We start from the raw sequence: 17522 nt of genomic DNA, 5'->3' as shown, positions 1-17522 counted from the left end.
AATAATCATATCTTAGAATGAGGGTTTAAAAGGGACAGTTCTTAGGAGCACTTCTATGTTGAAGATCCTTGAAGACAGTAAATCCAAGCTCATAATGTGTTTTCTTACGTCTCTTATAACCTCAGAGAGTAACAACGAACGAGTCTGCTGTCAGTGACTTGTCTTCATTTATAGTTAGCGTACCCTTATTTGCACAAAGTAGTTTTCGTTGAGCCTTACATCCTATTCTTTATTTTATTCCTTTCATAAAGCAGCACTGTAGGGTAGGTACACAGCTGTTATAGTTATCCACATGCTTGCATTTCATTTTATATCTATGAAAAGTTCTAATAAGGATCATCAATAACATGTTACTTTCAAATATTTATATTTATACTTTTCATACCTGTAGCTTAATAAAGTGTATTCTCTTATTTGAAATGCAGTACCGCCTTTAGATTTGTATCAGCTTCTTACCCTTTGACTATATTATCAGTAATAAGTATAGTAAAAATGGAATTAAAATGGGCTAGAAAAGAAAAGGAAATGAGTTACAGAGATTTATAAACATTTGAGACACTGTCCTTTAAAAATGTATGCAGATTCAGCTTTTACAAATTCTTTGTAATAACAATGTTAATTGTACTGATGCCTTTTTTCTCCCATTAGAAGGCACACCTGTGCTTAGTCCTTCCCATTCTCATTTATGTAGTCTTGGTGGCCAGTTGTGACAGCATCAGTAATCCACTTTATTATAGCTCCCTACTTAAAAAAAAAGTCAATTGGATTTGAAATTCACCCGCAGCCAACAGGAACAGTGGTTGCAGGGATTGAATTTATTTTTATGTTAGTTTTTTTTTTTCCACTCTTAAAGTTAAATTTGCTTTTTTGGTTTTACAAAACCGCAGTACTGTCATTGTACCAAGAAATTAATAAAGTTCCATGATGTCAATATTAAGTCTGGGTTGTTTTTTCCCAACTGTCCATTAAATGACTGTTTACAATTAGCTTCTTTGGGTCAAAATCTCATAGAGATCCACACATTGCATTTGGTTGATACATAATTTAAATTCTTTTTTAATAGAGTAGTTCCCTGATGTCCCTTCCCCCCATAACCTAGATTTAGCTGATTGCAACCGCATGACATCCTTTTACATGTATGTCTTTTCCCTTTATTTCATTTAAACCAGTAGTTAGATCTAGGGTCACACTGTCCAGTGTAGTAGCCACCAGCCAGCTATTTAAATTAATTAAAATGAAATAAAATTAAAAGTTCAGTTCCCTAGTTTCATTATCCATATTTTAAGTGCCCAGTAGTCACACGTGCCTAGTAGCGAACCTTAGAATGGTATAAACATAAAATACTTCAATAATCGCAGAAAGTTCTGTTGAATGGCACTAATCTAGAAGATTAGATTCACTCTTAATTTTTTTTTTTTTTTTTGATGGTTGGAGAGCAAGAAGATTTCCTAGGTGGTACAGTAGACCATCTATTTGCATTAATTATCAGAGAGGCATGAAATGTCTGAGTTGTGTCTCGCGTTAAGATTGAGCAGTGTAATGATTTCAGGTATTGTTAGCCCAGTCCATCTATCGTGATATTCCCTATGAGCTTTTCACTTAACAGTGAAATCTTTTCATGGATCTAGATTGCCTGTATCCATTATCACATTAGGGGTTATAGAGTGTTGATTTTCTAATTCTCTCATAACGTCAGTGTTTATTAGATGGAAATCTTTTATGACGAAGAACTCTCCCCCACCAGCCATTTGACTACTATCATTTATTTGAAATGTAGTTTGTACAAGAAAGTCAAGAAAAATGCTTAATTCTTTCCCTCTATTTGCAGACTACATTAATGAGTTGGTGGCCTAGCAACCTCCAAAGGTAACCATGAAGGTTTTTGCCTTTTTTTTTTTTTTTAAATCATCATGGACTTGAATATATTTAAACTGTTTCAACTTATTGCAGATTTTTCTTTTTTAAATCTCAAATTGTCCTACCTTTGGGCAGTGGCATCCCTTTAAGTTGGCTCCTGTCCATCTTGATATGGCTAGTAGCCTTTGATAATTCCCTATTTTCTGGTAAAAACCTGTTCCTCTCTCATTTATACATTAGTGGCCACCAAAAAGCCCTGGTTCCTTTGAGCGGTTGATGGTATTTAGAGACCACAGTGTGGGTGATCTTGCTGCTAGGTTGGTCAAGGCTCTAGGATTTATGATGGCCAGAGTTAGGAAATATATTTTATTATTATTATTATTATTATTATTTTAATGTTCATTTATTTTTGAGAGAGAGGGAGAGTGCATGCCCTTGTGCGCAACACCCCCCCCCCACAAGTTGGGGAGGGGCAGAGCGAGAAGGAGACACAGAGTCTGAAGTAGGCTCCAGGCTCCGAGCTGTCAGCACAGAGCCTGACGTGGGCCTTGAACCCAGAAACCATGAGATCATGGCCTGAGTTGAAGTCAGACACTTAACTGAGTCACCCAGGTGTCCTAGAAATACATTTTTTAAAACAGAAGTATACAAAATTCACACTGATATTTACATTTTAATTTATTTTGTTTGTATTTGTTTTTATATGTGTGTCTTTTTATCTTGCTGAAAATCTTGGAACTGCATTAGGTTAACATAATTACTTTTTTAAAAATCCTACATTCTATATATTGGTTTCAAGTTAACGATACCAATTTTATTATTAACAATATGATTCTTGAATAGTGTTCAGGATTTCTTTGCAGCTCTTTTTTAGCTTTAGTTTATATCCTACTTGGGCTATATGTACAGTAAAACTGTTGCATTTTAAAGGCATATGAAACAATATGCTATATGGTTAGTCGGCCAACTTGATATCTAGTTGATAGTTTTTTATTTCATTTTTTCCAATTTTTCAATATTGCTTTTTTTCCCCATTTGGATTTTTTTATATATGTAACAAATTAGCATAGTTCTCAGCAAGTACCTGTAAAACACAGATATCCAGACAAGTTTAGCTTTCAATCCTCTTTTCTCCACTCTGTTCCCTTTCTTATAGATACTATATTTACTGGCTTTGGATTTTTCCTTTGATGAAAACAAATGCATTATCTACTTGCTTTCCCCCTCTGGTAATACATGCCATGTCAGTCCCTCCATAGAAGTATGTCTATCCCTTTTGACAGCTTCATAATATTCCATTGGTGGATGAATATTCAGCTAGTCTCTCTCTGTAGGCATTTGTGCTGTGTCCTGCTATTGCACATTGTGCTACACTGTGTCCTTGTGCATCTGTGACTTTGTATTTTGGGATAGCTTCCTAGAAGTGGCATTGTTGGGTCAAAGGGTAAATGCATATTTCTCAGTTGCTAGGTATTGGCAAAATCTCTGTAGAAATTGTACCATTTTGTGTTCCTGCCTACAATGTATGTGAGTGTCTGTTTTCCCATAGCCATATCAGAGTATATTGTTAAACTTTTGAGCTTTTGTTAGTCTAAATATAACTTCCTGTATTTTAAATTTGTATTTCTCTTCCTGTGAGCAACATAGAGCATCTTTCATGTTTTGTTTTAACTTAATTAGGTTTTTATTTTCCTTTCAGTTAACATACAGTGTTATATATTCATTTCAGGTTTACACTCTAGTGATTCAGTGCTTCCATACAATACCTGGTGCTGATCACACCTAGTGCACTCCTTTATCCCCATCACCTATTTCACCCATCCCTCTACCCACCTCCCCTCTGGTAACCAGTTTGTTCTGTATAGTTAAGTCTGTTCCTTGGGTTGTCTGTCTGTCTGTCTGTCTCTTCTTTCCCTTTATTTGTTTTATTTCTTAAACATAGGAGTGAAATCATATGGCATTTATCTTTCTGACTTATTTTTCTTTGTATTATACTCTCCATGTTGTTGCAAATAACAAGATTTCTTTTTTTTTATGGCTGAATAATATTCCATTGTACATCTTATTTATCAGTCATTGGGCTGCTTCCTTATCTTGGCTATTGAAAATAATGCTGATCGTTTCATATGTTTAAAGTCATTTGCATTTCCTTTTGTGTGAACTACTTGTTCATATCTTCTGCCCATTTTTCTATAGATTCCTTCCCCTGCCTCAGTTTTTATTTACTTCTTTATTATTTTTCCCCTCAATTTTTAGAAACTTTTTATATACTGGATAATTAACCCCTTGTGATAAAACTTTCAAATATTGTTATTTATCTTTTGACTTTGCTTATTGGCATTTTTCCCATGTACAAGTATATCTTTATCTACTCTGATTTCTTAGTCTTTCTCCTTACTCTTTCTGGATTTTGATTCCTAGTTTAGTCAATGTTTTAAAATTTTATTTTTATTTTGGAAAATTTCTTTGATACTTTATCTGTATTTCTTCCCTCAAGTTTAAGTAGAAGCCTTTCTGAGGAATAAGTTATACTGATTGTTTATTGGAATAGCTTGTTTATCAGCCAGAGTTAATCTAACAGAACCATATATCTTTGTAATCATAGTAACACCAAGACAGGTAAGGGACAGAGCATTGTTAGCCTCCTTTAAGTGAGACTTGATGGGTAGGCAATAATCCTTTTATTAGTATACAGTAATTCATAATTCTCTCCGGAGTTTTAATTTTCTTCCTCTGTCCCATTTTGTGAGTAATTTGATCTTGGGCATATACTCTGAATATTTTTCCTGATTTTTAAAATGAAGAGGTTAAATAAGAGGCTTTCAGATCCTCTCTAGCTCTTAAATTCCAATACACTAATGAATTTCAAAGCTTTGCCTATTATTAGCTATGTGGATTCCTTTCCCCCTAAGATTTAAAGTGTCTTTTCTCGGTTTCCCAGCCTGCATTTCCTTTAACTCTCCTATTCTAGATTTCAGTGCTTTAAAACAGCCTTTATTCCAAAGGAAAGTTATAATTAATAACTTAAAAGGAGTTACCATTAATAGTTTATGTGTGTTGATGTCTTGGTCTAACTGCAGAAATGACCATTGTAGAGCTACACCATTTCCATTTAACCACATTTAGCATTCTATGTTAGTGGCAAGGAGTAGCAGATTATCAAACAGTAATTAAATTGGTATTTAATATTATGAACCAAGAATATCTAACTTTACATCATTATCACATGGCACAGGCAAAGAAGAAAGCAAAGTGACATAGTACATAGAGTTGACTGAAGCTTAGTTTGGTTGGCAAGGAATCAGTGATAGCCATGAGAAACTCAAATGAGAAAAGTCCCCTGAAAATCTGGGTGCTTGCTGTTTACCTGACCCTGAGGAATGAGAACTGGTGGTGTTTGGCAGCTATTGAAATAGATGGTGTAGGTATTGGTAAAGAAAACACATTAGTGAGATTATCTTCCATAGAGTATGTTGATGGTTCCCCCACTCCACCATCACCCATTTTTTAAAAAACAGAAATCTCTTTGTTTTAGTCTTAGACCATTATTTTTATTTCTGAAATGGCAATTTTTCCAGATGTGGACTGTTTTCATTATTGTGTTACTGCCATCTGGTGTCCATGGTGGTGAGTTTGCATTTTTTCCTGTATTCAGACTTTTTTGTTTGGTTTCATTTATTGCCTGGAAGACTGCTATTAAAGCAAAAGAAGATATGGAAGTATTTTTAGATCTGAAATATTATAAACTGTATAAATATTGCACACTGGTTGGGACTTGGGAGTCACACTGCCTAGGTTTGTTCCTAGGACTATAATTTGTAGTTCACTGTAGTTAAGATAGCCTCAGTTTCCTCAAAGTAATAGTATGTATCTTTTATGAGTGTTGTGAAGAATGAGTTAGACTGTGTATACGAGGCAGAACAATTGAGCATTCAGTGACTGTTACTCTTTGTTATAAATTTTGTTAGTTATGTCATCCAGGAAATATGTTAATGTATATTAATGTGTGTGACTAATATATATACTTCAATATATTAATGTTTAAGAATAATGTGACCTAAAGAAGTATAATTTTACTGATGATAATTTTGAATAACTAGTAGCACGTTGTTAGGAATAGCTTGTTTTAAAAAAAATTGTTTTTATGTTTATTTTTGAGAGAGAGCCCACGAGCAAGCAGGGGAGGTGCAAAGAGAGAGGGAAACACAGAATCCGAATAGACTCCAGGCTCTGAACTGTCAGCACAGACCCCGATGCGGGCCTTGAACTCACAAACTGTGAGATCATGACCTGAGCCAAAGTCAGATGCTTAACTGACTGAGCCACCCAGGCCTCCCCAGGAGTAGCTCTTTCTTACGGATTTAATAAACATCCGTGTACACTAGTCAAGAGCATGCTACTTAGAGTGGACATTTGATGGGCTATGAGAATCCCATGAAACCTTGGAGATGCTAGTTCATACCCCCTCATTTTACAGATAGAAACACTTGAAGTCCAGGGACAGAAAGCTACCTAGTTGCAGAGCAGGGCTGTCTCCTGGGTTTTCATCTACATGGTGCCGTGTGAACTATGCACTGCCTCTCGGCTCCCCAGAGGGGAATGAAATATGGAATGTGGATTGTGCTATAATTAACCATATCATGGTTTGAAAGAAAGTAGATTAGAACATCGTATCCTTTTTCTTTAGGTTTTTATTTTATTTAATGTTGGTGTAATATGATGGATAAACCAACTGGAGAAAAATCCTCTTTGCCATATTTGTGCATAAATAGCTTAAGACTCCTGTTAGTAACTTTAGAAATAAATACAAATAACATGCAGTAGTTGTATTTTCCAATCTTCCATTCCCCTCTGTGTCTCCAGGACACCCTCTCCTCGCCTCTGTCACTACATTTGTCACATGGGGGGGAACATTTTTGGTTTAGTTTTTTTCTTTCTCAAACTGGACTAATTATTCCTTGAAAAGGACCATGTCTTTCATCATTATGCACCTGGTGGTTAGTACAACACTGAATTCTGTGTTAAATGAAGAAATCCCCTTCTCTTGTCTATATAATTGATGAGGCATCAGGACAAAGGGGCAGAACCTCCCACCACAGCCTTTGAGAATTACCCAAAGACTATTTCAGGTTTGAGCCATTGAAGGTTTAAGGAAAAAGAGCAGTTTCTCAGGAGTGAAAAGTGGTTTGACATTGGTTGATAGTTTTGTAGAGTTGAGAAACCTACAACAGGTACTTCTCATTGGCAGGCACTTCCAAATTTAAGAGTAATCTTTCCCCTGTCCTTCTCACCTTCCTTTCTTTATGGTGCTTCTTTCCCTTTCTATGGCAGTCTGTTCTGTCTCCTTCCGTTCTTTCTCTGCTAGACTCTTCTCTAAAGTTCTCCAGCTATGACCAGCTTGCACAGAGGGATGGGGAAAAGGGAGGGGAGTTGTGATAAGTTCAGCTAAAAGCATCTAGCTTAGCATATGGAAATGCTAAGCTCTGGAGCTGCAGAAGTAAGTAAAATTCAGTTTCTGCCCTTAAGGGTTAAATAGTAAGGAAAAAGAGTGTGCAAAACCCCATTCCCTGTGTGGTGTAACTAACTCCTATGAAAGAACTCTTAAGGACTTGCAGTGGGGGAGCGCAGAGGAGGGAGGAACCATGCAGCTGCCTTTGAGGGAAGGGGGAGTGTTCTAGGAGGCTTCACAGGCCTGCCATCTCAAGGGTGGGTAGCATCTCTCTCTTGTGATGGACCAAGGAGTTCAAACTCAGGGCATTTAGCCTTATTATAGTATTATTCTCTCTCTCTCTCTAAGTACAAGTCTTGACCTCTTTTTTTTAGTTCTTATTATTTTTTAAGTATACTCACTTATTTTGAGAGAGTGCATGCACATAAGGGAAAGGGGAAGAGAGGGAAGGAGAAAGAGAGAGAGAGAGATTCCCAAGCAGACTCTGCACTGCCAGCTCAGAGCCTGATGCACGGCTCGAACTCACAAACCCCAAGATCATGGCCCAAGCTGAAACCAAGAGTCAGTTGCTTAACTGGCTGAGCCACCCAGGTGTCCTAGCATCACCTTTTTATAATATTTCTTAAGAAAAATAAAGGTGTGCTTTTCCTCTGATGTGTGTGACCCCTGATTACTTCCTCTCATTGTGTGATGGGCTTTGTGATCAGTGTCCCTGTGGGACACAGGACCGGTTCACAGGGATACAGCAATGAGGTATGATTTCTATCTGTGGGGAAACTGTCAGTAGCAATTTGGATCATGGAAGTTATTTTCTTTTAGTCTGAAATGTATTTGATCCTAATACATTTGATCCTACATTTCTTGAAGGGTTACTTCTTGACTGCTTCTATAGCCATCCTAAGAAGTGGCTACATTTTCTCATTGTTATTTGTTATTGTATATTTTCATTCACATTTTTCAGTTTGTAAGTTGGAATGTTACAACTTGAAAAATGAATTTATTCCTGACTGTTTTTGCTTTCCCAGTTGCCAAAACAAAGGGGATTTGGCAATGGAGGCTTTGTTGGAAGGAATACAAAATCGGGGACATGAAGGGTAAGTTTTCTTTTGACCTTAAGCTCCTCACTGAGTTTAAAAAGCATTTCCCAAGTTAGCCTCTGCCCATTTTGTGCTTTGGCTGCAGAAGCAAAAGTGCTGAGCAAAAGTGCAGCTGATCCACGTCACGTTTGTGGGTGGCATCTCTCTTTGGGGTGTCGGCCTCATCTCAGCAGTATGAAGCTGGCTTCTTGCTTTCATCCCACTCTGAATTTTCTCCTCCTCAGAAACAAACATGGAAGTTCAGCAGCTTTGTATGCTAAGAACAAGTGCTTCTATGAAAAAGTGTGTAAGCCCGTGTAACTAGTGCTGTCTGTGGCCATTCCTGGACGCCTGTTTGAACCCAGTGCACCTGTCTATGTTTACTTCTTTTTCTGCCTCTGCAATATCTGGCACCTCCTGTAACTAGGAAGGATGTCAGGAAGTTTATGATAGTAAGGTTGGCTGCAGGAAGTTTCTAATAATAAGGTGGGAAGAAATAGTTAAAATAAATCTGGCCCAAGGATGAATTTCTTGAAACAGCTCTTAAAATTGTATTATGATCTTCCCAATAGCCTACTCACTTCTAAGTCTTTTTATTTTGGTTAGCTAAGAATGTGATAGGCTCATCTGGATTCTTCCTGAAAGCTCTCCTAAAACATGACAGAAGAGGTACTTGTTGGTCGTGGAAGCCCCGCCCACAAGCCAGACTGAAACATCAGTCACGTGTTTGACCAACCGATTTAGGCTTTAAGGTTGGCTAGGAGAGGGAGAAAACATGCAGTGGAATAAATAATACCTCAATGTGAACATTAAAAGGAAAAGCTCAGAAATCCTTTTCTTTCCTTCTAATAATTTCTTTACTGACACTGTTCCACCTCCGGTGGGTTTATGTCTGTTGTGTTTTTACATGCGAAAGAGGAAAGGTCATGGCATATGATCTTATTTACAGGGGATTTTTGACATCCTGTGAAGCAGAACTACAAGAGCTCATGAAACAGATTGACATAATGGTGGCTCTTAAAAAGTCTGAATGGGAAGGGCAGACACATGCTCTTGAAACTTGCTTGGACATCCGTGAACGAGAACTTAAGGCCCTTAAGGGTCAGTTGGATATGAAACACAATGAGGTAAAGCCATTGATTCACTCCTATTTTTGATATTTTGACGTTGGCTTTTATATTAAATATGTTTCTTAAATATTTGTCGAAGAAAGCATTTGTGTGTTGTTTCTGTATTATCTTTTCGTTTCAGTGGTTTCTTTTAAGAGAAAAATTCACTGTGAAAACATGTAAGAATATTAATATTTATGTCAAGGATCATGTTACCTTGGTCACGTAGAACACATAACCTCTTGAAGAATACACAAAACGTGTTGCACGATCTTTGTATAACCATCATCCTATTACATGTTTGCATTATCATTCACTGAGTTTAGTGAACATTGTTTTGGGCCTCATTGTATGGCTAGTGTAAAAAAAGTTAAGCCCAGAATTCAGTAATTTGCCTCTCTGGGTTCCATTTAAAACAAAATCTAGAAAACTCTTTGCTTTTTTTAATTTGCCCTTGTTGAAAATTAGGGGAAAAGAAAGAAAAGAGGAAAATAAAAATTCCTTGCAATCCCACCACCACTAGTTATTAGTGATTTGGGGGGAAAGTTTTATATTTGCTGATTGACTCCAGCATTCTGAAGCAATTGCTGATTGATTTGCTGGCTAGCTGGTCCAGTAAAAAAAAGACCATTGAATATTAGAAAGAAAAATACCTGTGGCACCTGGGTGGCTTAGTCGGTTAAGCGTCCGACTTTCGCTTAGGTCATGATCTTGCGGTTCGTGGGTTCGAGCCCCGCATCTGGCTCTGTGCTGACTGCCAGCTTTGAGCCTGGAGCCTTTTTCAGAGTCTGTGTCTCCTTCTCTCTCTGACCCTCCCCTGCTCATGCTGTCTCTCTCTCTCTCTCTCTCCTAGAAATAAATAAAAATTAAAAAAAAAAAAAAAAAAGAAAGGAAAATACCTGTAATGTCTCACATGAGTGTCAATCTGAGACGGATTGCAAAAGTTATAGGAAAGCACTGGCTGCAAGCAGCTCTGACTCTGATGGATTTTCCTCCCAGTGGGACCACCTACATATTACTGCTTTTACTCAGTTTACTCAGGAACACTTCCATGAGTGTATACACTGAGATTGTGATTCTTTTTTTTTAAATGTTTATTTTGAGAGAGAGAGCATGCATGTGAGTGGGGGAGGGGCAGAGAGAGAGGGAGAGAGAGAATCCCAAGCAGGCTCCATGCTGTCAGTGCAAAGCCCAACGTGGGGCTCAACCCCACAAACTACAAAATCACATCCTGAACTGAAATCAAGAGTCGGACACTTAATCTACTGAACCACCCAGGCGCTCCAAGACGGTGAATTTTTCGATGACACTTATCAAGAGTATTTTAGAAATGTTCAGGTAACAAGGAAACAATTAGGCTTGATATAAAGTGTTTTATGCTTGTCAAGGGAGTCTGGTTGGCCATTTGCACTTTGGGTCAGAGCAGTACAGAGCAATACTGGCCTTGTCAAATTCAGTTTTCTGTGAAAGCCATTTGCTGGGATAGAATTTATTTTAAAATTTGGTAGACCTTTGAGAATGTATTTTAAAATTACACTTCATGCAAAGACATAGAAGGTGGTGAAAAAGTATATGGGATGATAATTGTATTTGATGTTTTTAAACATTATAATTTAGGTAGGGTCGCTGCCCCTTGTGTAGTAAACTGCTTTAGCTGCCACGTCTTTATTTCTCCTAGGGCAAAACAAAAGTGGTTTTGTTTAGTGAGTTAAATTGATTGTGGTTTCCTAGCTGAGAAAAACACTGTATGTACACATAGATATCTAAGTTGCTCATTTTGGGAGAAACCCATTAAAGAAATTCCTATGTGTGTGATTTTTGACACTCTTTAGTCACTCTGAGGCTGTTTAAACTTATTCTTTCTGTAGCTTAGTTTTGATGTCAAGGGCATTATTGCCATTACTTAGTACCTTAAAAAGAAATTAAAGGGATTGAATGTATAGGTTCCATGGTAAGGATTTGAAGATTACAATTCTGGCCTGGGGACATAAAAGAAATTTAGAATTGTAGCTGTCTGGTCAATTTACTGCTTCATTGATTGGGCTTGCTGAAAGTTGATTAACTTTCTAGAAGTAAAGTGCTTTTACCAAATGCTAGTAATGAGAATCTATCCCATAGAGTTCGTCTGTGAAATTGTGTTGGTATTAACATGTTCATAATCTGCTTTGATAGAAGAGTTAGAAAATAGGACTTTAAGTTTTTGTCATTCTTATTTGTTTGAAAGTTACAGGCTTAGGAGCAGCCCTCTGGTATGAACAAGTGCTACCCAGATGACAGGTGCGTGGTAAGATAGAAAGCTTTCCCCATAATGGAAATCAACACGTTGCATCATTCACTTCATAGAGAAGTTTGCTATGTAAAATACGCTAGTTATGCTAAATAGTGTGTTTGGTGACAGAATTGCTTCACTTCTGCCTCAAGCTCCTTATCTTGTGCTGGATTGCTGTAGTGATGGGCTCCAGCCTGCTTACACATGGTACTTGGAGGAGTACTAGTATAAACAATTTGTTTTGTAAGTGAGTGCTTTATGTGTTTTCTGATGACACTGTTTGGATTGGGTTGTTTCCTTTTTTAAAATTTGTTTATTTTTATGATTTTTATTTTTACTTTTTTAAGAGAGTGCGTGAGTTGAGGAGAGGAGCAGAGGGAGACAGAGAGAATCTTAAGCAGACTCCACACTCAGTGTGGAACCTGGTGTGGGGCTCAATCCCATAACCCTGGAATCATGACCTGAGCTGAAATCAGCTCAACTGACTGAGCCACCCAGGTGTCCTGGGATTGGGTTGTTGTTTTTTTTCTTGTTTTTGTTTTTAATTTTATTTAAATCCAAGTTAGTTAATATATATTTGTAATAATGGTTTCAAGAGTAGAATTTAGTGATTCATCCCTTATATATGACATCCATTGTTCATCCCAACAAGTGCCCTCCTTAATGCCCATTGCCCATTTAGTACATCCCCCCCCACCAACCATCCAACAAACAACCCTCAGTTCTCTGTATTTAAGAGTTTCATGGTTTGCCTCCCTCCCTCTCTGTTTGTATCTATTTTTTTCCCCTTCCCTTTCCCCATGGTCTTCTGTTAAGTTTCTAAGTTCCACATATGATTGAAAACATATGATCTTTGTCCTTCTCTGACTGACTTATTTCACTCAGCATAATACCTTCCAGTTCCATCCAGGTTGCTGCAAATGGCATGATTTCATTCTTTCTCATTGCCAAGTAGTATTCCATTGCATATATAAACCACATCTTCTCTATCCATTCATCATTTGATGGACATTTGGGCTCTTTCCATAATTTGACTATTGTTGATAATGCTGCTATAAACACTGGGGTGCATGTGCCCCTGCAAATCAGCATTTTTGTATCCTTTGGACAAATACGTAGTAGTGCAATTGCTGGGTCTTAGGGTAGTTCTATGTTTAATTTTTTGAGGAACTTCCATACTGTTTTCCAGAATGGCTGCATCAGTTTGCATTCCCACCAACAGTGCAAAAGTGTTTCCCTTTCTCTGCATCCTCAGCAACACCTATTGTTTCCTGAGATGTTAATTTTATCCATTCTGACTGGTGTGAAGTGGTATCTCATTGTGGTTTTGATTTGTATTTCCCTGAGGATGAGTGACAGTTAGATCTTTTCATATGCCTATTAGCCATCTGAATGTCTTCCTTGGAAAAGTGTCTGTTCATGTCTTCTGCCCATTTCTTCAGTGATTTATTTGTTTTTTTGGGTGTTGAATTTGGTAAGTTCATTATAGATTTTGGATACTAACTTTTTATCAGGTATGTCATTTGCAACTATCTTCTCCCATTCCATCTGTTGCCTTTTAGTTTTGTTGATTATTTCCTTTGCTGTGGAGAAGCTTTTTATCTTGATGAGGTCCCAATGGTTTTTCCTCATTTTTCCTTTGTTTCCTTTGCCTCTGGAGACATGTCTAGTAATAAGTTGCTGTAGCTAAGATCAAAGAAGTTGTTCCCTCTGTTTTCTTCTAGGATTTTGATGGTTTCCTTTCTCACATTTAGGTCTTTCATCCATTTTGAGCTTTTTTATGTGTATGGTATAAGAAGGTGGTACAGATTCATTCTTCTTCTGCATGTTGCTGTCCAGTTTCCCCAGCACCATTTGCTGAAGAGACTGTCTTTTGTCCATTGGATATTCTTTCCTGCTTTGTCAAAGATGAGTTGGCCATACATTTGTGAGTCTGTTTCTGGGTTCTATATTCTGTTTCATTGATCTGAGTGTTTGTTCTTGTGCCAGTACCATACTGTCTTTATGATTACAGCTTTGAAATACAGCTTGAAATCCAGAATTGTGATGCTTCCAGCTTGGGCTTTTTTTTTTTTTTTCCAACATTACTTTGGCTATTTAGGATCTTTTGTGGTTCCATACAAATTGTAGATTGTTCTAGCTCTGTGAAGAATGCTGGTGATATTTTAATAGGGGTTGCATTGATGTGTAGATTGCTTTGGGTTATATAGACATTTTAACAATCTTTGTTCTTCTGATCCATGAGCATGAAATGTTTTTCCATTTCTTTGTGTCTTCTTCAGTTTCTTTCATAAGCTTTCTATAGTTTTCAGCATACAAATCTTTTACCTCATTTGTCAAGTTTATTCCTAGATATTTCATGGTTTTTGGTGCAATGTAAATGGGATTAATTCCTTGATTTCTCTTTCTGCTGCTTCATTATTGGTGTATAAAAATGCAACTGATTTCTGTGTGTTGATTTTATATCCTGCGACTTTGCTGAATTCATGTATCAGTTCTAGCAGTTTTTTGGTGGAGTCTTTCCGATTTTCCATGTAGAGTACCATATCGTCTGCAAAGAGTGAAAGTTTGACTTCTTCCTTGCTGATTTGGATGCCTTTTATTTCTTTTAGTTGTCTGATTGCTAAGGCTAGGACTTCCAACACTATGTTGAACAACAGTGGTGACAGTGGACATCCCTCTTGTGTTCCTGACCTTAGGAGGAAAGCTCTTAGTTTTTCCCATGGGGGATGATATTAGCTGTGGGTCTTTCGTATGTGTCCTTTATGATCTTGAGCTATGATCCTTCTGTTCTTACGTTTTGAGGGTTTTTATCAAGAAAGGATATTGTATTTTGTCAGATGCTTTTTCTGCCTCTATTGAGAGGACCATATGGTTCTTTTTCTTTTATTAATGTGACATGTTATGTTGATTGATATGCAGATATTGAAACACCCCAGCATCCCAGGAATAAATCCTACTTGATTGTAGTGAATAATTCTTTTAATGTATTGTTGGTTCTTGTTTGCTAGTATTTGTTGAAAGTTTTTGCATCCATGTTCATCAGGGAAATTGGTCTGTAATTCTCATTTTTAGTGGGGTCTTTGGTTTTGGAGTCAAAGTAATACTGGCCTCATTGAATGAGTTTGGAAGTTTTCCTTCCATTTCTATTTTTTGGACCAGCTTCAAAAGAATAGGTATTAAAACTGTTCTTTACATGTTTGGTAGAATTCCCCTGGAAAGCCATCTGGCCTTGGACTCTTGTTTGTTATGAGGTTTTTTGATTACTGATTCATTTTCTTTACTGGTTATGGGTCTGTTCAAATTTTCTTTTTCATTCTGTTTCAATTTTGGTAGTTTATATGTTTCTAAGAATTTGTTCATTTCTTCCAGATTGTCCAATTTGTTGGCATATAATTGTTCATAATATTCTCTTATTGTTTATATTTCTGCAGTGTTGGTTGTGATCTCTCCTCTTTCATTTGTGATTTTATATTTTTTGGGTCCTCTCCTTTTTCTTTTTGTTAAGTCTGGCTAGGGATTTATCCATTGTGAGCAGCTGCTCAGTATTCCTTAAAAGAACCAGCTCGGGGTTTTGTTGATCTGTTCTACTGGGTTTTTGGTTTTTTTTTTATATTATTGGTTTCTGCTCTAATCTTTATTAGTTCCCTTCTTCTGCTTATTTGCTGTTCTTTTTCCAGTTCTGTTAGGTGTAAGGTTTGGTTGCGTATTTGAGACTTTCTTCCTTCTTTATGAAGGCCTGGATTGCTATGTACTTCCCTCTTATGACTGCCTTTGCAGCATCCCAGAGGTTTTGGATTGTCACTTTTTCATTTTCATTGGCTTCCATGTACTTTTCAATTTCCTCTTTAATTTCTTGGTTAACCCGTTCACTCTTTAGTAGGATGTTCTTTAATCTCCCAAGTATTTTTGTCTTTCCAAATTTTTTCTTGTGGTTGATGTCGAGTTTCATAGCGTTGTGGTCTGAAAATATGCATGGCATGATACCGATCTTTTTGTACTTGTTGAGGGCTGATTTGTGACCCAGTATATGATCTATTCTGGGAAATGTTCCATGTGCACTTAAGAATGTGTATTCTGCTGCTTTAGGATGAAATATATCTGAATATATCTGTTAAGTCCATCTGGTCTAATGTGTCATTCGAAGCCATCATATCCTTGTTGATTTTTGCTTAGATAATTTGCCCATTGCTGTAAGTGGAGTGTTAAAGTCCCTTACTATTATGGTATTATTATCAATGGGTTTCTTTATGTTTGTGACTAATCGATTTATATATTTGGGTGCTACCAAGTTGGAGGTATATTTACAATTGTTAGATCTTTTTGGTGGATAGTCCCCTTAATTATGATATAATGTCCTTCTTCATCTCTTGTTACTGTCTTTGTTTTAAAATCTAGTTTGTCTGATATATGTATGGCTACTCTGGCTTTCTTTTGACATCCATTAGCGTTATAGATGGTTACTTTCAACCTATAGGTGTCTTTAGGTCTCTTGTGGGCTGTGTTTTGTTTTTTTTAATGTTTATTTATTTTGAGAGAGAGCAAGTGAGGGAGGGGCAGAGAGAGAGAGAGAGAGAGAGAGAATATCCCAGCGCAGAGCCTGACATGGTGCTCAATTCCATGAACCATGAGATGACCTGAGCCAAAATCAAGAGTCAGACACATAACCAACTGAGCCACGTAGGCATGTGGATTGGTTCTAATGGCCATTTCTGCTAACGTTACCTCCTGACACCATGCAGAGCAGGTTGACTTGATGAAACAAATAAGTAAGGAACTTGAAGTCCTGGCTCTGCCCCTTTCCAGCTGATTGGCCTTGGACAAATATTCTAACTTCTCTGAGCCTGTTTAATCATGTATAAAATTGGGACATAATGCTTATGGCCCAGGGTTGTTGTGAAGAGTGAGTTACTATTTAAGAAATCTCTTTGAAAACTCTCAGTTGTATCTAAAATGATCTGTTATTTAAGCTCTTTCTTCCATTATCCATAGTGACAGTTTTCAAACCTTGGCTCCCATTTCTCTGTCTAATCCCATCCCTTCTGCTCAGCATTTAACCTCTTTTTTTTCCTCTAAGAAATTTAAATATTGTTGAGTGCCCATTATGAACCAGACCCTGGTACATAAATAAAATTAAGCAGTCTTTTCTTCACATTTAATATTTATGCTTGCCACACGTAGTAAGTAAAATGAAAAATGGTCCTATCAGGTTGGTAAGAAAAAACGAATCACCTGACTCACGCCTCTGAAGTTGGAATTCCAGCTGCTCAGAAGCACTCATTTCAGTGCCTTCAAGTCTTTCTTTTGGTATATTCTCCCCATGTTTCTAAGTAACATTTCATACTGCTTTTTTTAAATTTTCAGTTTTAGCTATTTATCTAATTACTTGTTACTATGAACGATAAGGGTTTTACTCTTTTCATACAATTTCCATCCCCTTATCCTGCCAGGATTGTATATCTTAATTTTTGGTTAGATCAGTATTTCGTATTTACATCATTAAGATGTTAGATATTATTCACATCTGAGACAGAGAGTATAATGATAAGCATATTTCTTATATAATTTTTTGTTTTCCTGGGAATTAACAATTGTGTCATTTTCATGTGCTTTTTATTTTTTTATTTTATTTTATTTTATTTTTTTAAATGTTTTATTTATTTCTAGGAGAGAGAGAGAGAGAGAGAGACAGCGTGAGCAGGGGAGGGTCAGTGAGAGAGGGAGTCACAGACCGAAACAGGCTCCAGGCTCTGAGCTGGCAG

The 17522-nt window shown here is 37.1% G+C and overlaps 1 protein-coding gene across 8 annotated transcripts in view; it reads left to right on the top strand.

Moving 5' to 3' along the window:
* Positions 1-17522, top strand: part of CEP63 (centrosomal protein 63) — a 59149-nt gene that overhangs the window by 860 nt on the left and 40767 nt on the right. For 4 of the 8 annotated variants that reach the window (XM_039243844.1, XM_039243846.1, XM_039243850.1 and 1 more), the window contains exons 2-4: positions 1829-1866; positions 8332-8400; positions 9332-9509. In XM_039243844.1, the coding sequence (XP_039099775.1) occupies positions 1829-1866; positions 8332-8400; positions 9332-9509 (285 nt within the window). Of the gene's footprint in view, positions 1-1828; positions 1867-8331; positions 8401-9330; positions 9510-17522 lie in introns of those variants that run through there. The other 4 variants (XM_039243847.1, XM_039243848.1, XM_039243845.1 and 1 more) reach the window with 2 other exon arrangements.

Source organism: Hyaena hyaena, unplaced genomic scaffold (genome assembly GCF_003009895.1).
Source record: "Hyaena hyaena isolate Hyena2069 unplaced genomic scaffold, ASM300989v1 scaffold_234, whole genome shotgun sequence".
Lineage (NCBI taxonomy): Eukaryota > Metazoa > Chordata > Mammalia > Carnivora > Hyaenidae > Hyaena > Hyaena hyaena.
Note: the sequence above shows the minus strand (reverse complement) of the source record. Positions and strands in the feature narration are given on the sequence as shown.